Source organism: Mchenga conophoros, linkage group LG6 (assembly GCF_057382185.1).
Source record: "Mchenga conophoros isolate Kocher_MC1m ecotype Shallow Benthic linkage group LG6, M_conophoros_male_GT1.1, whole genome shotgun sequence".
In the NCBI taxonomy this organism is placed as follows: Eukaryota; Metazoa; Chordata; class Actinopteri; order Cichliformes; family Cichlidae; genus Mchenga; species Mchenga conophoros.
Window position 1 is genome coordinate 1,345,072 of NC_140531.1, and position 22,708 is coordinate 1,367,779.

At 44.4% G+C, this 22,708-nt stretch overlaps 3 protein-coding genes across 3 annotated transcripts; 1 reads left to right on the forward strand and 2 right to left on the reverse strand.

Moving 5' to 3' along the window:
- Positions 1 to 288: 288 nt before the first annotated feature.
- tbce (tubulin folding cofactor E) lies at positions 289 to 6,487 on the reverse strand. The gene is made up of 17 exons (XM_085275790.1): positions 6,406 to 6,487; positions 6,099 to 6,212; positions 5,140 to 5,224; positions 4,875 to 5,039; positions 4,280 to 4,365; positions 4,042 to 4,141; positions 3,865 to 3,967; positions 3,421 to 3,497; positions 3,225 to 3,317; positions 2,532 to 2,596; positions 2,362 to 2,426; positions 1,703 to 1,855; positions 1,386 to 1,524; positions 1,221 to 1,289; positions 1,077 to 1,136; positions 887 to 978; positions 289 to 778 (listed from the first exon to the last, which is right to left on the reverse strand). Exons 2-17 carry the CDS (start codon positions 6,205 to 6,207, stop codon positions 683 to 685), a joined length of 1,557 nt encoding a protein of 518 aa, XP_085131916.1. The 5' UTR covers positions 6,208 to 6,212; positions 6,406 to 6,487; the 3' UTR covers positions 289 to 682.
- Positions 6,488 to 6,531: 44 nt separating this feature from the next.
- rbm34 (RNA binding motif protein 34) lies at positions 6,532 to 12,882 on the forward strand. Its single transcript, XM_085275791.1, has 11 exons — positions 6,532 to 6,829; positions 7,278 to 7,431; positions 7,727 to 7,857; positions 7,954 to 8,167; positions 8,845 to 8,904; positions 8,989 to 9,032; positions 9,158 to 9,241; positions 9,327 to 9,390; positions 9,471 to 9,513; positions 9,607 to 9,725; positions 12,330 to 12,882. The coding sequence occupies exons 1-11, from the start codon at positions 6,807 to 6,809 to the stop codon at positions 12,669 to 12,671; spliced, it is 1,278 nt and encodes a 425-aa protein (XP_085131917.1). The 5' UTR covers positions 6,532 to 6,806; the 3' UTR covers positions 12,672 to 12,882.
- Positions 12,883 to 13,347: 465 nt separating this feature from the next.
- On the reverse strand, positions 13,348 to 16,678 carry tomm20b (translocase of outer mitochondrial membrane 20b). Its single transcript, XM_085275792.1, has 5 exons — positions 16,437 to 16,678; positions 14,710 to 14,756; positions 14,422 to 14,503; positions 14,095 to 14,237; positions 13,348 to 13,938 (listed from the first exon to the last, which is right to left on the reverse strand). Exons 1-5 carry the CDS (start codon positions 16,558 to 16,560, stop codon positions 13,894 to 13,896), a joined length of 441 nt encoding a protein of 146 aa, XP_085131918.1. The 5' UTR covers positions 16,561 to 16,678; the 3' UTR covers positions 13,348 to 13,893.
- Positions 16,679 to 22,708: the final 6,030 nt, after the last annotated feature.

A 22,708-nucleotide genomic window follows, 5' to 3' on the forward strand; every position in this document is an offset into this window, starting at 1 on the left:
ATAATTTGCCCCTACACATCAGACAGGCTCCTACTGTCAGTCGTTTTAAATCTTATCTTAAAACACATTTTTATTTACTGGCTTTTAATACAGCATGAGAGTTATTTGTTAATTCATATTTGGTGTTTGCTATCAATAGTATAAGTTACCTTGGTATGTTGTATTCTTGCACAGCGCTTTGGTCGAAGTTCCTGTTGTAATTAAATGTGCTATATAAATAAATAAACTATAAACACGTCCCACAGAGGAGGATGAACGGTGCTGAGAGAGAGCAGAATAAAAACAGAGTCTCAGTGCTGTCAATGTTTAATCAGCATTCACACTAATAACGATCTGCACCATGGTGGTTTATTACCAGCTGACACTGAGCCTGACTGAAACACTCCACTCAGTGTTTTTCCTCTGATTTCTCAGCATCGCTTTGCTGTTTCCATTTACAGACCAGACACTAACACTTCATGGTTCAGTCTGCATCTCTGCCTGTAATGCTCACCTCCTCTGAGGACGATGCAGCGTCAGAGGAACCACAACAAAAATAAAACGTGTCTGCCATGTTTGAAATGAGGCATCAACAAATCCAGTGGCGTGCAGCTGTGCACAGAAGCAGCTCATGTGAGTCTCCATCTCATTTCAACAGGTCTCTCCTCTGTTCCTCCTGTGGGTCTTCAAGACCTGGACTGGGTCAGGACCAGCGCACCAGCACCTGGTCTCCATCCTCTATGGAGTAAAACTGCAGTGTTTTCAGGTCACTGTCGATCTCGAACTCTGTCCCCACCATCTATAAGAGCAAGAACATTTTACTGTCCCACAGTGGCATGTTCAGACTGAACGTGTGTGCTGCTCTCTGTGAAGGCCACGGGGCTCCTGCCTTTACTGAGTGTGCTACCTTGGGGCTGGTGTAGGTGAGCCTCAGATCTGCTGCAGGGACCTTGAGCAGCCTGTACAGCAGGCCCTTCACCTTCTGCACAACCATGGAGGCTACAGTACAGAAACACATGCCACTGTTTATGTGCAGAGCTCCACAGACAGATGAGAGCGCTGATAATCTAATGAGAGTCGAGGCTTTGAGCTCGTACCTGGAAGTTTCTTCTCCAGTGGTTTGCGGTTAGCATCGTCCGGAAACACAAAGGTAATCTCTGATGAAGGAAGGACAATGAAACTGTCTTTGATTCACGTTCATTCGTGGAGCCACTCAGACAGCAGAAAGGGGCGGGACTTACTTAACAGCTGATTTTTCAGGGCAAAAGGCTCCGGCTTCCTCAGCTCGCCTTCCTCAGGAGCACCATACTCTGAGGAACAGGAACATGGAGTTAGTGACTGAGACCATGTCAGTAATAATAAAGCTGGAGCTGTCTCAGGTCATCTGACCCCACAGCCTGACTTACTGCTGATGAGGGCCTGATAACGAGGGTGTTCACAGATGAACTGAGGGCTGGGCTGACTCCGCCCACCCGCCTTTAGCCACTCCTCTCCAAACATCTTGATATAGTCGAGCTCCGCTCCCCTCCTGTCGTCAGCGTGAATCTGAAGGAAAGCCCAGCAGCTTGAGCACAGGACAGCACCGACATGATGCCCAGAACTCATACACAAGAGGCGGGGCTCTGCGGCGCTCTAATCTGTCACACAGCAATCTGAAGACGTGTCAGGACACAGCGTCCGCACGTTTCCAAAGCATCGGCAGAGTCCTCACAATCGAGCTCACCTCGCAGCTGTTCAGCACAACCAGCTGTCCCAGTTTAGCGATCAGCATCTGATTGGCTGTTTTCGGGTTTCCATCCCTGCTCACCAGCTTGTTGCCACGGCAAGAAAGCCGGACCAAACTGGGAAGTTTGGCCAGCTCGTTCACCACAAACCACTAAGTGAGAAAGAGAGAAACGCTTCCTTTAAACTGGCGTAGAGTTTATTTTAAATAACGTCCAATCACGAAGCTGGACAGAAGAACAAAAATGACACGACCGAGCCGGCGTAACGTGGAGACAGCCTCAGCACCCACGCTGGATGTAACAGTGACTGCATGAAACACGCAGTCTGGAGCTGCTGCTGTGTGTCACAGTGCAGCCTTCGCCCACAGCACTGCAGTGTTAGACAGCTTCCAGACTGGCTTCACTCCAGTCTACAGAAGTACACTTACACCAGTGTAACAACAGTTACAACAACACAAACAGACACAGTCGCAGCTGTTGACCGTTTCTATGGCAACACGTTTCACTAAACTGAAGCTAAAGTTATTTCTGGCATGTTTGATGTTTGTTAGTTTTGTAACCACAGAACAATGTTGCAGATGTTTGTGTTCCAGTGAAACGTCGGTCACAGTTCTGGTTAACCACCAGCAGCCGTGTGCTGGTGCAGGAACACACTGACCTCAGTGATGCTGTTGTGGTCCAGGTTGAGGTTCTTCAGCGCTGCATACGCGGCTGTGTGAGACCCTGCAGAGCAGAGACTGTCACTGACACGTTTGCAGTCGCACAGAAAGCTGTTCTACACGCACAAAAGGACAACAGATGCTGTTAGGCTGGAAACTGTGTCGTTACCGGGGGCAGCATCTTCAAACTGAATGACAGACAGTCCGGTCTTGGATAAATTCAGCTGCTCCAGCCTGCCACGAGAAACACACCAGACTCACTCCAGCTGCTTTTATTAAACAACAAACAGAAAACTGTGACTATGGTGCAAACGCCGTAAAAATCCCTCCTAAAATCAGATCAAGTACTGGTTTTTGGGGTGTGTGGGATCACCACTTCCACCTAGAGCTGCAGGAGGCGGGGTAAAATCCCTGCTGTGGCCGCTGGGTTGCCTAGCAACACAGCTGTTTCCATATATTTTGACAAGATGCTGCTCTAACATGAGCTAGAGCTAGCTAGCTAAATATACAGAGGACTGCAGTTCAACAGAAGGGCTGAGGATGGCAGTCTAGAAACAGAGCAGCCGGACAGGGTTCACAGCTGAGCGCAGCACACATGTACAGACATGACCCGACTCAGTGAGAGAACCTGAAACATTTTCTATGATATTTAAATGTTACAGAAAATAAATGGCATGTTTCCCACTCGTGCTGCTGCAGGACGGAGCAGTCCTCACACGCAGTCAGAGAAACGCACGCATGCTGCTCAGCATCAGGTTAACTGACAGTGGAGCTGCAAACGTGTCTGCATGGATGAACTCACACTGGACACAAGCACGTGCAGCACGTTACATCGACGCGTGGCTGACACTTTGTACTGTACCTGGGCAGAGCAGATAAACTGAGCACGCTGTCCTGCACCAAAGGATTACTGGACAAGCTCAGACTCTTCAGCGACTGCAGCAGTCCCTCAGGCCTGTAAACAGACACAGCACAGCTGGTTTCAGGCAGCTTTGAGTGAAAACACACACATCTAAAGGCAGGGCACACAGAAGATGATGATGATGATAAAGTGTTACCTCTGCAGCTCTGTGATGCTGTTTTCTTCCACACACAGGTCCTCCAGCTGTGGCCACATGGGAGCGCATTCCAGAATCTGAGAGGAAAGCAAGATCAGAGGCGGAAAAGAGATTTCATTTAAACAGAAGCAGTTCATCATCTCAAGACCCAACCCTGTCCATGATGAGAACGGACGACCCACGAGAATCTGGCCTCAGCGGGGAGGAAGAACTCCCTTTGAAGAGGAAGAGACTCGAGCCAGAAGCAGGTTCAGCGGGAAGAGGAGAAGAAACATGACAGAAAGAAAATGACTGAACGCAGCAATGTGAGTGGTAGAGAACAGAAAAAGAGGGAACGCTTTAAATTCTCCTTTCTTTAGACTTTAAGTTAGTTTGATGTTTGATGTGAATGTTACCCCGGAGCTGAAACACAAAAGTAAATATAAGTGCCACAGCGCTGCGTACCTGTGGCCAGGTGAGCTGGCAGCCGTTGAGCACGACGACTTTGAGGGCTGAGAAAGCGTGGCGTAGAGCCGAGGGGTCAGGGGGCAAACGGAGTCTGTTGTAACTGAAGACAGAAACACAACACAATGTTGAGTGGAAGGAAAGCGAGGCCAAACAAAGCGTCCCACACACCCACACCTGAGCTGCAGTCCTTCCAGTCTGTCCAGCTGCTGGCTGATGGTGGCCACATCCTCCCAGCACGACATCAGAGTCCCAGTCAGGTCCAGCCACTCCACATCTGATCAGCATGGTTAAGGTGTCGCATCCACACTGCTCGCAATCACAACCTGACAGACTCTGAGAAATGGGAACGCTTTGTGAAGCTCACACATCCTGAGTGCCAGTAAAGCATCCAGCACCGTCTGTAGAAGGATACTGGGAGTTGTGGTCCTGATTTCCCCATCAGCACCAGACCAGCTCACGTCAGAGCGGCTCAGCAGCACTGAGGGAAGGCTCTCAAAACTGCACACACACAGACACACAATACAAAGTGTGCAGGTTTATAACAGGAGTGAAAACTGTGAACACAAAGGCTGTGACTGTTTCTGAGTGGACACACATGTAACTGATGTCTTGGATCTGACTGTGGGAACAGCTCACAGACTGTGACGAAACACATCCTGAGACACAGACCAAACGAACCCCAGAGGCTGGATTCACACAGTAATGACTCGGTGCTGCTGTTCATCTCAGGCTGTGTTTACTTAGTTATGAGACCTGATGATTTTATGATGTCTGACTATATAAAACCTTAGACGTGTGAGCTGTGTCTCAGGTGACTTTCATCTTCCTCCTCGCTTCATCAGCACTGACTCTGCAGCTCAGCTGATCGTCATAACACATGCATTACTGCAGGTGGATGCTACCAACAACTACCAGGCGACAGAACTGAAGCTGATAACATCCTTATGATATTTTGCTCTAATAGCACAGCTGTGTGACGCTCTTCTCCTGACCACACAGCATCGTACCCACGCTCCTTGATGTTCCCCCACTTGAGCTTCTTCTTGGAGATGGAGATCTCCTCACTCAGCACCTCCTCTGAGTCGATCTTGTACTCCTGTTGCACGGCGGTCAGATAGTCCACTCCAAAGCTCACCTTTGCCGGACGGACGAAGGAGCCTCCTGTGGGGTGTCTGAGAACAAAGGGAACGTATCAGGACATTTTCACAGAAGACTTTATAAAGTAATTATCTCACAGGAGGCGTGCAGGCAAAGCACGCTTGAGCACTTTACCTGCACGTGAAATACTGCACTCCCTCGTGGCTGCCGTCATGTTTGCCTCTGTCGGGGTTGTCCCACTCCACACCCAGCCACAGACCTACAAACCACAAAACAAACACACAGCTATACTAATGGCAATGCAGTGATGCAAGCATGTGGTTAAATCTGCTTCATCGGTGTGATTTCATCCGTGTACTCGGACTGGACATGTATCGAGAGAGGGGGACAGGAAAAAGCCCCGCCCCCTCCCAGCTTTCCTCCCTCTCTGCGTCCAGTCTGTTGGCTTTGAAATGACACAGGCTTTGTCTCGGTACACTGTTGCTAAAAGTCAATCATATTTATTCTTAATCAAAATATAAGTTTGATCAATATGTTAAATGACAAATGTGAGGCAGCTGGGCCCTATGACCCCTATGAGCAAGCACTTGGCGACATTTGGAAGAAAAACTCCCTTTTAACAGGAAGAAACCTCCGACACAACCAGGCTGTAATCTGCTGCAACTGGTGGTGGTGAAGAAAAGACTATTGGAGACAGACCTACAGTGATATAATCGTGTAATAATTACTAACGATTAACTGGAGGAGTGACCTGATAACATGGGAATCCCCGGCAGCCTACGTCTATCGCAGCATAACTAAGGGAGGATTCAGGGTCACCTGGTCCAGCCCTAACTATATGCTTTAGCAAAAAGGAAAGTTTGAAGCCTAATCTTGAAAGTAGAGATAGTGTCTGTCTCCTGAATCCAAACTGGAAGCTGGTTCCACAGAAGAGGGGCCTGAAAACTGAAGGCTCTGCCTCCCATTCTACTTTTAAATACTCTAGGAACAACAATAGGCCTGCAGTCAGTATGATGCTCGTAGCAAACATTTCATGATCAAAGTCTTTCTGTCATACTGACTGGCTCTATGTGTTCGCGGTTTATGATGTTCATCCATGCGTGATGAGGTAAGAGGTACAACCCGGGTCCTACCTGCTGTGGGGGGTACAGGTCCAAAGTAGCGCACTGTGGCCCGCTCCCCGCCGCAGGACACCCGCTTACCCACCGCATCCACCGGCACCTCCGCCTCGTCTACTCCCATGGAAGCTACGAAGAAAAAAACTAGAGCCACTCTGTAGTTCTTCTCCAACAGGAAGCAGCTTACGCTACATTTAAGTGTAATAAGTAAATACTGCACATTTCCGGTATGTCACTGTTTGGATAGCTTATTGTGTCTTTCTGAAAAATTAGAAACATGTAATGTTTGAAAAATGCAAACTTAATGTAAAATCATACACACCTTTGATCGCGTTTGCTGCGGAACAGTCACTCAGCCTGCCCCCACCAAAACATCCTGCAGCTGCGTCACCGGATGGGACCTATTTCAACGTCGCACCGGTTTCCCACAAACCTTTTTCTAAAAGGAAGTTATACCACGAAGGAAATATACTCACTGACACGTTACGTGTGTCTGGTCCTTTCCTATAAATCACCCCAGTTTAGTTATACGGTACCAAATCAGCCTAAAGCTAGAAAAAGCATAGGAACCTTTGTGGGGCTTTGCCGTGTTCCTATGGGGAATATTTCGAAGTAGGACAGCGGTTCAGTCGGATAGAAAACGTGTGGATGTGTTGTAAGGTTTACTGGAGTTTAGGCCATTCAGTAAACATTTATTCCAGATAAAAAAGAAGAGGGGAAGCCATGAAGAAAAAAGCCCACAACAGGTTTGTTTACACACACTTTAATAACACGAGTGAAAATATCACGACGATTAGTGAGATAACGTTCAGAACGCAGACTTGAGCCTTCGATCTGGGGGGACCGGTGCTCCCAAAGAAACAAAGCCAGCATCAGCAGTAGACCCCCGCAGGGTCCAGGTTTTTCACTCGGTTGTTTGTCTGCTGGAGGAGCCATGAGCTCCAACTGAGCAGGAACCCAGATCCACTCCAGAAGTTCGGCGATGGACTTCTGTGTCCTGGATCCTTTGGATTTCTCCGAATCCAACAGTTACAAAGGGCAGCGTAGGAGGGTCTCTGTAGCTGAAGGAGTGACCCAAGACTTCCCTGCTTCTTTGTGTACAGATATGAACGAGCACACAGCTGTGCCAGCTCAACTAAATATGGCACAAAAAGCGTTATCGCCTGTTAACTTCAGTGTTTCTGTCCTCTGCAGAGAGGTGTCGCCAGGACAACAGTCAGCTGACTACACAGTGGGTCAGGTGTCAGGAAGCTTATTCCAGAAGAACTCTGCAGCCTCTGGATCCCTGTCGGCTTTATTCAGCACAGCAGCAGCATCCACAGCGCTGCTGTTCAAGCCTGCGCCTCTGGTGAGCGCAGCACACAACCAGCCCGTCTGTGACTGCGTGTTTGACCACCAGTCGAAACCAAATCTGTAAAAACCAAGAAAATCTGTCTTCTTCTATTGTGTGTCATGACTTATTTATTGTAAGGTGTCTTTAAGACACGCAGAGGTGCATTAACCTTCGCTGAGCTTGATGAAGTGTTTTTCTTTATTAGAGTTTGTGCGTTTTATTTTCAAACTTTTAGTGAGCGCCTCTAATGCTAATGGATTATTTAAGAGGGAGGAAATGACTGAAGTGTCTTTTTGTGTTATGATGGCAGCCGGTTCAAAAAAGCACAGAAACCAAAGAGCAGAAGCAGAAAAGCCCACAGGTCAAAGGTCAGCCACGCCAGGAGAAGAAGCAGCAGCCAGCTAAGGAGAAATCAGCAGCCAATCAGGAGCTGGAAAAAAGGTGAGTGTTAATTTCTTTTTCCCCAGTTTTTTCTTGAGTCAAGTCTCTTCTCAAACCCGTTTGTTTGAAGTGTTCATTTGAATTTGCTGGTTTCAGAGAGAGTGGTTTACAAAAGGCAGACGAGGATGAGGACGGGCCAGAAAAACCCAACAGGAAGAGGAAGAGACAAACCTCCGAGTCGGGCAGAGAGAACGACACAGAGTACTGGGTGATGAAGAGACAGAGGCTGAAGGCCAGCAAGGCGCAGGAGACCTTGAAGAAGAAAAGGACTGTGTTTGTCGGCAACCTTCCCATCAGCTGCACCAAGAAGGTTTATTTAGTTTCTTTGTTTTACCCACCTGTATCCATAGTGACCGCCTGACTGTATCTGACACTAGCAGTCTGCATCCATAAACTACATGGACGTAACATGCAGTGTAGTTTAGTGCTGAGGTGCAGACTAACACAGTACTGGAGTTTCTCTTTAGTGTCAGTTTCCCTGCGTGTTAGCTTCAGCAGCCAGGCGCCACTCCTTCCTCTGTCAGCCACCTCGCTGTTTCTCCTTATGTGGAGAATGGAGAAGACGAGACAAAGCCGTGTTTGTTTTAAATGACCCTCGTTCAGTCACGTAGGCGCAGTAACAGGAGCAAATATGGTCATGAGTCAGATGGCACTTTAGATGCACTGAGACGCTGTACACAGTCAGTATTGAGCCTCAACGGTCTGACCTCAGACTGAGGCTTGTGGATGAAGCTGTGGGACGATAACAAGGAGAAACTGGCTAAGCTGAGGCAGCCGGTCTGATCTGCAACCTCTGGAAACGCTTGTTGGACGTTTTAGCTTCTAGCAGGTGTTTATGTGACAGAGTGAAAACACAACTGTACTGTGGCTCTTTCCAAGATCTTTCAGGAGACGTGCAAATTGCTTGTTGTGCAATAATTGCAGTATTTCTAGGACAATAATAATGTGGAAGTTCAAAGACTGGCAACCTTTTTTGTTCCTTCTCAGACCCTGCGGAGCCTCTTCAGGGATAAAGGATCCATCGAATCTATTCGCTTTCGCTCTGTGGTAAAAACACCTCTGAAAGAAAGAGAGAGTCGCCAGGTTGCTGCAGCTTCTCGTCTTCAGTAACATTGTGTTTCATTCCAACAGGTCAGAGAGGACCCCTCCATGTCTCGTAAAGTAGCTGCTATCAAGTGAGTTTCTAAAAGTTGTTTATTTTTTAATCCTGAGCTTTCACTAGGTTCCACCAACAAACTAATAGTATGGTTTCAGTTGACTCCTTTCCATTTGTACCAAACAGCTTCTTTTCACTTCGCAGGCGCAAAGTCCACCCAAAGAAGCAGAGCATCAATGCCTACGTAGTGTTTAAAGATGAAGATGGCATCACCAAAGCTTTGGAGAGGTCAGACGCTCCTCCTGAAACCTGCTAATGCTGTAAGACCCAAACATACACGTGCTGATAGAGCTCTGTCTGTCTGCCCTCACAGGAATGGCATGGAGATAGAGAAAGACTTTCACATCCGAGTGGACAGAGTGGCCGACAGCTCATCTGTGAGTCAGCAGACGTCCCAGAATGCTCTGCTGTATCTGTCTCCTGGGAGTTAAACTGAAATCCTGTTGTTCTCTTTCAGCACGACCACAAGCGTTCTGTTTTCGTGGGGAATCTCTCATTTGGTGAGTTCGTCTGTAGAGTTCCAGACAGTGGTAAAGGTGTAGTTGTCCATGAGTGAGTAGTTTGAAGCTCAAGCCAACCTGCTGTGTCTGCAGACATCAACGAGCTGACTTTTCGAAGGCATTTCGAAGAGTGTGGGACAGTGGAGGCGGTGCGACTGGTGCGAGACAAGAACTCGGGCTTGGGGAAAGGATTTGGTTACGTCCTGTTTGAGGTACAAGAGCTCGGAGACGATCGTGGTTCTGGAGTAACAAATAATAATATTGGATTGCATTTAGAGCTGGGCGATAGAACGATAACGATATGTATCGCGATATAACTTTTTCTCGATAGAAAAATTAAACTATCGCGATAGACCTCGCCGCTCTTGTCCTCTTAAAAAAAAACAAAACAAAAAAAAAACAGCCAATGCAAATTAAGTAGCGCAGAGCCGAACCAATCACAGCCGCAGCGTCATGTCACGTGACTTGTTACGTACAGCACAAGTGCCAAGCCGCCGTACAGCCCGGGTAATGGAGGAAATGAGTGTGCCGACTAGAAAAATCAACCGAGCGTGACCGAAGAGAAAACAGATGATGGTTCCAACGCCGGAGAGATTGTCGAACGGAAGAGCCATAGAAGTTCCGTAGTGTGAAGGTATTTCGGCTATTTCAAGTCTGACAAAAACAGAGTAGCTGCACTGTAAATTGTGCCGAAAGCGAGTCTGGAAATACAATAAACTGGTGCATGCGCTACGTCCACACGTACCCGGGTATTTTTGAAAACGCAGATTTTTCTATGCGTTTGCACCTTTCGTCCACACGTAAACGGCGTTTTTGGTCACTGAAAACGAAGATTTTTAAAAACTCCGGCCAGGGTGGAGATTTTTGAAAACTCAGTTTTTGCGTTTACGTGTGGACGAGAAAAACGGAGAAAACGCAGCGTCAAAGGTGTGCGCATTTTGTGACGTCACACTGTGCGCCACGTTATTGTTTCGGTGAAATGAATTTCTACAATACTGTTACTGTTAATTCTACTCTCTGCAGTGTTTAAATGCTTACATATACACACAGTTACTGTCCCTCCACACAGACGACTCGGTTCTGCTTCTATGCCCCAGCTTTGTTTACTTTTTCCCACCGAGGCTTCTAGACTTCTGATTGGCCAACATTTCTGCACGGTTAGGAATCTAGCGCCACCTGCTGCTTTGGCATGTTCATAGCAGTGTTTTCCTTCATTTCTGCCTTTATGTGTGGACGGGATTATTTTTTAAAACGAAAACGGAAAATCTCTGTTTTCAAAAATACCTGTGTACGTGTGGACGTAGCCTCAGTCTCTGACTGGAAGCGCTAATTCGTCATTCGGCTTTTGTCAGACTAAAGTAACTGTTAAAACTGTTTGAAAAGCTAAGCTATACAACAAGGAGAGATTGAGAATTTCCTTTTAGTTCTCAGTTTATTTGATATTGACAAAAGTTAGTCAGTTTTGTCTGTTCTTCTGTAAAACAAACTAAGATTTATTTTTAGAATTAATATTTTGTTTCTAAGTGGAATTGACAATTTAGTCTGTTTCGTTTGTTCTATTTTGAAACTTAAACGCTTTAGCGGCTGCCTTTTGTGTAGTTTGCAATATTTGCCTTTATTTATCTGAAAAAGTCTCATGTTCCTTAAGTACATCTACCCTGTTGAACTTATTATGGGAAATAAATATTTAAATAAAAACAAGCTGCTGATTATTTCACATTTTACTTGTGAGCAACGGCACATTTAAATCTTACAAATATAGTTATTTGGCTTATATCGTGATAGATATCGTTATCGCCTGAAATGAAAAAAACATATCGTGATATGAAAAAATCTTATATCGCCCAGCTCTAGTTGCATTTATATTTTGCTTTTTGAGACGCCTGTGGCGAGGCTTGGGATTTCTAACTGAATACGCATCACTGCAGGGTTGTCCTCTGATGGCTGGTGACAAAAGTCAGTCCATGTTTAAACAGTACAGCTTTGGCTATGAACCCCCCCCCCCCCCACACAGTCATGACAGATGGCCGCCCCTCTCTGAGCCTGGATGTGCAGGAACTGTCTTTCTGTTAAAAGGGAGTTTTTCCTTCCCACTGTCATATTGTTGGGGTTTCTCTTGCATTGCTCTACTAATTGGTGCCTTATGTTGTGTTTAGTTTCGGGGGTGTCACTGCATGAGCTTATTAGCAGCTGCCGTAAACTTCCACACCAGCAGTCAGGAAATATTAAATCAAATAGCGCTCTTTGATTTATGCTCCTGAACGGTGTATATGACAGATGGTGGCCGTATCACCTACACCAGCGGTCTCCAACCTTTTTCGCGCCACGGACCGGTTTATGCCCGACAATATTTCCACAGACCGGCCTTTAAGGTGTCGCGGATAAATACAACAAAATAAAACTAGTACCGGTACCGAAAAAAATAAGATTTATTCATAACACACGTGAAAAGACCCAGGAAAACCGAGTAAACGATAAAAACGATAACAAAATAACGCTGAAAACCGATTAAAAACCCTGAAAACCAAACATTTCACACCTGAGCCTCAACTCTCGCGGCCCGGTACCAAACGACTCACGGACCGTTTGGGGACCGCTGACCTATACTGTGTACTCATACTTTGGGAACTTTAAGGTCTAAAAGCACAGAATTAGAATAAATTAGAATCCACAATAGACTGTGTGCCATTGATGGGCGTAGCCAGTGTGACATCAGCCAGTGGTTTTTCCATTCTACAGTTTTTAAGCGTCAGTATTGGTGCTTTGGTCAAAGTAGGCCATGTGTTTCTACACTTCATTTTGTCTTCCTTGTGCAGAGTACCGATTCTGTACAGCTGGCGTTGAAACTGGACGGCTCAAAGCTGGAGGGCAGATCCATCCGGGTGAAGAGGTCACTGAAGAAGGAGAAGCAGAAGAGTAACGGTGATGGCAAAGCAACAACAAGGAAGACCGGCAAGACTCTGAAGACGGGTTCTGGACGGGAGAGGGCGGCTGGTCGAGGAGCTTTCAAGTCCCCAAGGAAGGTGATGGGAAACCAGCGCAAGTTGAGCAGAAGCTCCGCTTCTTTCAAAGGAGAGATGGCAGATCCAGACAAAAAGACTAAAAAGAAAGCACTGAAGAAAAAGAGAGTGAAGCCAGAAAAGTCTGTTCATATTTAAACTGAGGACAGAAAAAGCATGTGGTCGCTGTGATCAGAGTCGTTTGGAAGAGCAGCAGGTTCAGAGCCCGACTCCAACACAGCTGACATCCAGGCAGCTAAACGAGAACTTCCTCTGCCCAGCATAAAGTCACAGGTCCTTCCCACAGGGCTGTGTTGGACTTGATCTGTAACCGTTTCACTTATTTGGTTAAAATACGTCATTTCTTTTATTCTGTGTCTGAATTTATTGTCACTGTTTTCTTTCTTCCTTGCAAATCACCAGCAAAACCTCTAAATCGGGTTATTATTGAAAGCAAATGATCCACACTAATAATTTTTGAAGGCAGATGAGTCAGTGAAGTTTAGATGCTGTCGTGACCTCTGTCACAGAGCCCGGTGGCGTCCTCTCTCCAAAAGAAAGCAGAGACATTTCTCACCACCAGTGTGTTGGTTGCTGTGCAGCATCGTTCTCTCGTGTCACTGTTGCTAACGTGCCACAGTTCATAGCAGCCTCCTGCTCTCCTCCCTGTACCTCCACCAGCCTGTAGATGAGGACCATTAGAACAGAGTAGCTGCACCTCCAGCACTCAGGGCGCTTTGGCACAGAGGTTCAGCTGCTCGGTTTAATAAAGACCTCAAACTGTTCTGAGGCGCAGTGCCAGGGTGACCAGGACTGAACACTCAACACAGCTGCGGTTTGTTCAGATGGTTTATTCTTGCTAAAGAGGGCCGTCCTCTTCAAACAGAACAAAACATATCGTCACTCTAAAAAGCGTTTCCAAGTCTAGAATGGAAAGACAGACGAGACGTAACAAAACAATAAATACTCATCCGAGCACATTCTGGTTTATACTACTGATGTTGTCATGGAGACGGCAGGTACAACCACATCAGGCAGCGTAAACCTTGTACATAATCCTGTCAGATGTGTGTTGCACCACCTTGGAGGAAGGAGCGGATTCATCTTTGAATCCAGCCCAGTTGGTTATTACATACATGAGGATTTGGGAGCGGGGACAGGCCGGATTGCATTTCTCTACATTTTTTTGTGGCCTCATGATTTAGATATCCTAATACCCCAAAACGGGTAATACAAGTTCAAAAAGAAAACCTTTCAATGGACAAAGGAAGAGAAACTGAACCCCTTTAGGGAGGCTGGATGGGGTGAAAGTGACAGGAGGCCGAGGTGTGGGCAGGTCGTGTTGAACAAACGGGGAGCAGGGGTGGCTTCTTCTGGGCTCTCATTCTATATCATCCTCACTCAGACTCTGTGCGCTCACGATACGCTGCAAGACAGGAAACAAAGGTCCTCGGCTTTATGGTTTGACGTGTGCATGACTGATGAACACTTTAGAGATGATTCAAAGACTCCAGAGTTAAAACTGCTCGACTCCATGTCCTGCATGCTGTCATAATAACTGATCCTAGAGCAATTCACAAACCTGGCTGATACTGGGCAGCTTGGTGAGCAGCATCTGGAAGACGGGTGGAGGCAGAGTCTGCTGCAGCACCTGTAGTAGCTGCTGAGGCTGACCACACACAGCGATGGCGTTGGTCAGGTGATCCACACCTTTCTCGTAGTCTCCTGTAGTCAAAGCAAAAGGAAACAAAAGCTTATAAGCTCCACATGCAGGCGTCTGTACCCATACTGGGTGTCCCAACAGCAGGGAAGGAGCCATTTTAGCGCCGCAGCAAGGTCACCACTGGCTGTACTGCAGTAAACCGTTTGACCAGTTCAGTGGTACGAGTTTCAATAAAGAGTAAATTACCCTGAGCCAGCAGCTCCTCTCCCAACTGGATTTCCTCCAGGAAGAACTTCTGCACGGCTTCAGCATCCTTCAGATCTGGAAGCTGCACAACAGTCACAGTAAGCAGTCACAGCTGATTTCTGTCACGTTTGTGTGAAGTAGCTTGCAGTTGTACAGCAGAGTCAGTATCAGTGCTTTGGTTTGAAGTTGTCCTTTAATGTGGTGGGTGTCAGCTTTAATACAGAAACACGGTCAGCTCCGTGCACGCGTGTGCACATGTAAAGGTGCAGGCGTGTAGAGACTGCTCACCTTTGCCAGGCCTGCCCTCTCTTTGGCAGCCTTCTGCTTTCTTCTCCCTGTGACAAGAACAGGACAAACTGCTCATGTTGCTCCAGCCCTCAAAACATGTCCATCTTGGTTTTAACAAGAAAGTAGTCTTAGACAGTAGCTGCTACACTCACAAAGTTACGAGTATAAGACAGACACAGAAATAGGCTTAAAGCTAAACTAGCTCCAAGTTCAGCTTCTGCTCCCTCAAATCAACTATTTACTGGAAATTTAGGCCTGATTTTTGTAGGCCAGTGATTATTTGTCACCTTGTCGTCCAGCTGACCATGTTCAGGTGACTGGTAACAATTACAAACTGCCTGCAATACAAAAACTGGAATGTGTTTATTTCTGTTTATACACAGTTTGCTGCTTCGGCCGTATTCCCTGAAGCAAATTTAACAAACTCCAATTTCAAACTTTTAGTGTCCCCCAGAACACCTGAGTGCACCATGGCAACGGGTAAATAAACAGTAAAGCCTTGATTATAACCCAGAGGACTGAGGAATATGAATGTGTGCCAGCGTGGGTCATATTTCTCTCAAAAACCACGCAGGACAGAGTTATTTTAATCAGCTTGGTCCACTGTGTCGTTACCATAGACAGAATATGATGCTCACACAAGTCAGGCAGCATTACTGTGGATAGAGTCAGAGTTACAAAGCTACAAATACACAATACAGATCTTTTTCTGCGCATGTTATCAATCTGTGGTGTAACTGCCGTCTCTCTTCTGCGCTTGTGTGAGAACACAAAATGGCAAACATACAAGCTGGGTCGTTGTTTGTAAGAAACTCTATGAACAAGCAAACATCAGTGTCAGTCAGCTGGTCCAGGAGCAGCAGAGGAGTCGGAAAGAAACTCAGAGCTGTGGTTTTGCTCACAGAGTCTGTTACCATGTACGTGAAAACCTGGAGCTTCCTCATGTTTGGATTAACTAACTGGAACAAGGCCCAATCTTCCTGGAATAACACGATAATCTCCAGCAGGCTGGAAGCCCAGCTAACAAGACATCATGCTAAATATGTTTGTTGTGTAATTACTTGAAATGGAAATAGCTTTGTGAATGAGTGTGTGCTGCAGGTCACATCACAGGATAGTAAAGCCTTTCTCTCACAGTGTTTGGAGTTTTGCTGGCAGGACAAATCTGGATGAGCACCTGGACGTATATAAATACTACCTGGTAATGTGGCCTTGGAGACAACTGAGGTTCTCTGAATCCAGCCTCCATAAGCTGCCCAGCGGCTCAAGTTTGAGGTAGCACACTTTAGACCGGCACTGGTATATTCAGTATATTTATGTGTGTACAGCCATATAAAAGCCTTTTATTTTGTGCCTCGAAATAGGGTTAGGCAACACCAAAATAATGGTTTGTTTTGAAGCACAGCCACTAATCGTATGCTCCCCTTTACAAATCATGTCACCAGTTATTTCTACAGATCCTTTTAGAGGATGGAAGAGCTCAGGATCCAGGGAGGGCGCAAAGAATGTGATTACTGTCACATCGTGGCTTGTCAGCTACAAACCCACCTAACGATGTGAGAACATGAATGAAGTCCCAGCTATGCTTTGCTTAATTTACTGAATTGATTGTAGCGCTCCTCCACAGCCTCTGGACAAGCTAACTGGACCGAACGAAACCGCCCGGTGTCCGAACCAGCGAACCCGGCGAAGGTGAGAAAAAGAGCAGCGAGGAGGTCAACACTCACGTTCTCGTAGCCTGTTCTTGAAGTTCGGGTCATTCCGTCGTTTCCTGTCGAAATAAATACAGTAACCGACAAACAGAGCTCCGCATACACCCGCCGCTATGGCACTCGTCCTTCCGCCCATCATAACTCGAAAGACCCGCTCGGCTTTTGGAGGATTTCGGGCTAATCTGGATTTTTTACCTCCGGTTGTCGTTTTCTGTCAGGCGGCTGATGGAGCGGCTCAAGGAAGGAAGGAAGGACCGTAAGGACCCCACCTTTGACAGCTAGTAACCGCCTGAAAACGCCTGACTGAAAATGAGACAAACGAGCCATTTTCTCAGGCAGTTTGCCTGTAAATGATCAAAAGGTTGTAGTCAAGTGAAAATAAAAGTCTGTTCCAAATATGTGTGGTTTACACAGATTATCAGGTACATATGATAAAACAGCGAATTTGAGAATATAACGGCAGTTTCAGCTACATTATATTTTGTGTTAGTTTCTTTGTAAATATGATACACCTCTGTTATCATTTGGTTTTATGTTGAAGAGCTCATTTCTAAAACCTGCACAACGTTTTTTTCTGGTCCTCGTTAAAGAGTACACGCCAACTGGTTTATTTATTTGTTCTTTTTTTTTTTTTAGAAAGTTTGTTTTCAAAATAAATGAGCGCCAGTGACGTCATCCTAAGCCACATAAACCTGTGTTTAGTTTTCGTTGATGTTTTTTTTTAATTGTACAAACTAACAATTACAGCGCATATCTTACAAGTCAAAAAGATGTGTACAAGTACAGGTGGTTAAGAACAAAGCAGCCATCGAACAAAGAACAAAAGAACAGTATAGGTCAGAGATAACATAAAGCAACACACAAGTACATTAAGTGACCTTACATATAAAAGTAAAAAAGTTAAAAACAAAAAAACAAAAGTACGCACACACAGTCTAGCTACATCAGTTGAAAAGCTGCATCAAAAATTACCTTTATTTAAGTTACACTTGTCTAATGAAGCCTTCGGTTGTTCAGTCTGACGTCACTAGCCGTGTCTGGGTCTAAACTCCGCTGCAGGTCCATATATCAAACGATCACTATGGCATTACTGAGAGTTGAAAAACTGTCTAAAGTCTTTCATCTTTAATAAAATGATCAGCGTTCTGCTCTACCAGGTGTAACAATTGAGTTTAACATCCAGGCATCCATGAAAACGGAATTTATGACATTTAACGGAGTTAGAAGTTAGCAGGGAGTTAGCTCGCTAGCTTCTATCTAAATACAATATAGCATGTCCTGATTGCGGGGTTTTGGAAACAAATTCAAACGTACAGCTCTGTTATCACTTCCAACATAAATGAAGACAGAAAACTAAACAGCAGTGACGTTTGTAGGGTTACTGAAGTTGGGCTAGCTGGTATATAATGATGTGCTACGTGACCGCTAGCGACACAGCTATGTTAGCATAATATAAACAAGCTAACTTTTTTTCCACTCGATAAAAGTTAATGTGAGTGTTCTCGGTGGTCAGGAACAAATGTAATCGCATGGCAGGATGCTGTAAAAGGACCAAACTTCAGCCAGGAGAACAACTGAGATAATCCATCCACAATACGAGGTTAGTCATTCATATACTGCTGCATGGGCTGGGCTGTAGTTACATCCTAAGGTTTTAAAAACTGAGCTTAAATAAATGATTAGTGGTAATAAAAGCCGAGGGAGGTCAACAGTGGTCGCTGACTGTTTTAGGAGCTTTTTGAGATCAAATAGAAGAAAATACATAACATTAAACATGTTAACAACACAAAAGCCATATTAAACGCAGACTACTTTAGACCCGGAAGTAGGATTCGTCGCGTCATCACTGAACAACCGGATAGGAGGACTACGTGGCGACCGTGGCTCAGGGGGTTGGGAAGCGTATCTGTAACCGGAAGGTCGCTGGTTCGATCCCCGGGCTCTCTGTCCTGGTCGTTGTGTCCTTGGGCAAGACACTTTACCCTACTGGTGTTGGCCAGAGGGGCCAATGGCGTGATATGGCAGCCTCGCTTCTGTCAGGTTGTGGCTACAACCGTAGCTGCCTCCACCAGTGTATGAATGTGAGAGTGAATGAATAGTGGCATTGTAAAGCGCTTTGGGTGCCTTGAAAAGCGCTATATAAATCCAATCCATTATTATTATTATACTACATTATTAAATACCAGAAAAAATCGGAATAATTTTCAAGAAGCGACATTTGTGAATGAAAAATTTTGCAACTATAAATAAGTTGTTAATCCCAAATTCTATTTTTTTTTATTTTCTGTTTGTAGGCCAAATATAATTTCTTGAAAGGTTAGAGAAGGGCAGTATTTTTAGAGGTTAACCAGTACTGAAAATCATCCCCAAAAGATCTGGAACTTTCACATGAATAAAAAAGGTGCTCTGTAGTCTCAATATCAGTATTGCAAAAAGTGCATGCGTTCGTATCTATATTGAATTTCTTGTGAAGATAGTCATTGGATGGATATATGGCATTTAAGATTTTAAAGTGATTTTCTTTTGCTTTAGGTGGAATTGGAAAAGAAAGATACTCAGTCAAAAACCTCGAGTTATAATCTTTAAACAAATATTTTCTTTTTAATTGAGAAGGAAAAAGTTGTTTGGTTAGAATTGTCCTTAAAAATGTATTATTGCATGCCTTTCCTTTAAATTCACGAATTATAGAGGAAGAACATGTTAAACTGGCTTTAGCCATCGGAATCATTGCAGGGGGAATGGCTTTCACAACTTTAATGAATTTACTTTGAGTATGAAGCTAAAATTTTATGGCACTCGTTATAAAAGTGTCACAGTTGTGGCTCATTTTGACCCAGCATTTTCAGTTTCTTGTATTTTGGTATTTTTCTGTACAAAACCGTGACAAAAAGCTAACAAAAGCCGGTACTGAAACACACCAACCTAATTACAGCAAACAAAATATCACGTAAGGAAATGTAGGAAAAGATTTTAGGGAACCAAGTTACATAACACTGGTGTGACCATCAGTCTTTGATTCTTCTAAACCAGGGGTGGGCAACTCCAGGCCTCGAGGGCCGGTGTCCTGCAGGTTTTAGATGTGTCCTTGAGCCAACACAGCTGATTCAAATGGCTAATTTACCTCCTCAACATTTCCTGAACTCCAGAGACTTGGTAACGAACTAATCGTGTGCTTCATGTGTGCTGACCAGTGTTGGTCAAGTTACTTGAAAAAAGTAATCAGTAACTAATTACTGATTATTTGCCCAAAAAAGTAATCCCGTTACTAAATAAAATATTTTTTGTGTTTACACTCAGTCTTTCAAATAGATGCAAGTAAAACACAGCAGAAAATAAATAAAGTCAAAGACTCAGCGGTCCTGTTGCTCTATTTTCACCTGTAAAGCAGGAGTGAGGCAGGCGGAGGTTTACCCTGGTGCAGGTGTGCCGCGGTCAGTGGAAGAATCCGCGAGTTTCTCTGTGAGTTTCCCATTACGTCGTAGCTACTCGGTGCTTGCTCGGAAGTTTAGGGGTTTTTTTTCGCTGTAAAAAGAAGTTTTCTTCCCACGCACAGCGGACACTAATGTTTTTGTCACTTTTTATGGAATCAAACTCAAAGTAAGGTCAGTACTTCCACGCTTTAAACGCTGCACGCTCATACTCTCTCCGTACTCGATATATGATCCACTGTTGATCTGCACACAGCTGTTGTCACTAACGTCGCACTCGCTTACGTCACTGTCATGAGACATTCTCGCAAAAAATCCCGGTTTTAGTAACGCAGTAACGCAGCGTTCCTAGGGGAAAGTAACGGTAATCTAATTACCGTTTTTGCAATAGTAATCCCTTACTTTACTCGTTACTCGAAAAAAGTAATCGGATTACAGTAACGCATTACAAGTAACGCGTTACTGCCCATCTCTGGTGCTGACCAAGGGTGATATCTAAAACTTGCAGGACACCGGCCCTCGAGGCCTGGAGATGCTCACTCCTGTTCTAAACAGTGTCATTTTGATGACTTCATCATCTGACATATATAATATCAGACAACTTTAAGTAAATCTCTTCATACTTTTAGCTAAATGATAAAACAGAGTCCGTTGGGGTTAGCGTAGTGATTGACTAGTTAAATGTAAAAATAGGCATCAAAGAATTTGAAGTAATTTCATTGTTTATTTGTTCTTTTTGTTTTTTTGCTTTGGTAAAGGAATGTTTCTAAAAAATACTCCCTTTTGTTTTCTGAAAGTATAAAATAATATAATATGAACACATTTATTTAACTGAATGATAAAATGATCTTGGTGTTATGCATACAGCAGGCAGCCACAGTTAATCCTTCTGGCCACCAGGGGTAGCTGTTGTTCCAGCTCAGCAACCACAAGACACACACACACTTGCTCCACATGTGTAAAAAGTCTGCATGCTCTCAGACTATGATATTAAAGAGGCAGTTAACAACATGAATGAGTACGTATGTGTATGCAGCAGCCTGACTAGTCTGATCTTACCTATCCTGTGGCATCATGGGAAGTCATCCAGGAACATGCCAGCAAAACTGTTCATACAGTCAGCGTGAACAGATGAAGCAACTGTGTTTGAGCTGGTGTTTAGCTTAGATGTTACTCCTCTCGAAGGACTCTTACAGATCAAACTAGTTACTACTAGTTAGTAGTTTCTACTAATAACCTTAGGCTCGCCTCATGTTCTTTTCTTTAGGGAGGACATATTATGAATCTGTAACGTTACAGTGTTTCTAATCCATTTTTAGATATTCAGGTGTGAAAGTTATCCAGACCTTCAGGCAGTGGCGGTCCTAGCCTGTTTGGCGCCCTGGGCGAGCACTCCCTCTGCCCCCCCCCCACAAAACATAATAAGGATTGTACATTAACATAAAACTGTTGTCGGAACCATACTGAATTTCACCACAGAAACACACACACACACACACATATGAAGAGAGAGAGAGTATGCGTTGTATGCAGACGGCTACCAAACAGCCATCATAATTCGTCATACAATGAGAACAGGACAAATCAACAACTGACAACGACTCATTAATATTAAAATCTGTAACATAATGTATTGTTTGGAGTTTAGTCTGTTACTGTTACTATTTTTACCATTTCTTCTTGGAGCAACTGTAACACACATTATTTCTTTAGGGATTAATAAAGTATTCTGACTCTGATTGGTTCAGGATGAGCTGCCATTATCCAATCACACATCTGCTTACCTGCATCTTTTGCTCATTTCTCCTCCTCTTCTTTTCTCTTTTTTTCTAAACTGAGCACCTGATGGCTTTGAACTTTTCTTGTCCATCTTACGTTGGTTTTAATTTTGCACTCCAGTATGAACACAAATCCCCCAACATGAGGATCACCACAACATAACCTAACACACCTACACCTTAGTTCACAGATTCACTTTGTCTAGGGTTTATTCCTGGGATTTCACACAACCCAGGATTCAAATCATGAATACATGATGGGCTTGGATTTACATCATTATGAATGAAATGTGTTCTATTTGGAAGCAGCAGGGCCCCTCCCCTTTCGATGGGTTGTGTGTGAGACTTTAAATCATCAAACTATAAATTATAAATGTTAAATTGTTATTGATCCTTTACCCCGAGTCCTAAAGTGTATATTTATTTTCTTACTCTTCTTATATTTATTGTTTGTTTACTTTCACTGCTGTAACTGGAGCCTCGTCGTCTCGTCTCTCTATATACTGGACTGTATGTAGCGGACAGTGTTGGTCAAGTTACTTGAAAAAAGTAATCAGTAACTAATTATTGATTACTTCCCCAAAAATGTAATCCCGTTACTTTATTGATTACTTATTTTCAAAAGTAATTAATTACTTAGTTACTTAGTTACTTTTTAAAAACACGATTTACAACCTGAATAGGTGATAAAGCGATAGATCTTTCAGCCCAATTCTACTTTTTCTGCATAATCCATCATACAAAATGTAATCAAATGGAAAAGTCTCTTTTTAAAATTGTTTTATTAGTTTTAATCTTTTAACTTTATGCATCAAGCAAAAATTTAATTATATGCAACATTCTCTGACTGGAAGAAATTAGTTTAACATTTAAACCTATTTTCTGCACATTCCAGCACATAAAATAAAATATTTTTTGTGTTTACACTCAGTCTTTCAAATAGATGCAAGTAAAACACAGCAGAAAATAAATAAAGTCAAAGACTCAGCGGTCCTGTTGCTCTATTTTCACCTGTAAAGCAGGAGTTGGGTAGGCGGAGGTTTACCCTGGTGCAGGTGTGCCGCGGTCAGTGGAAGAATCC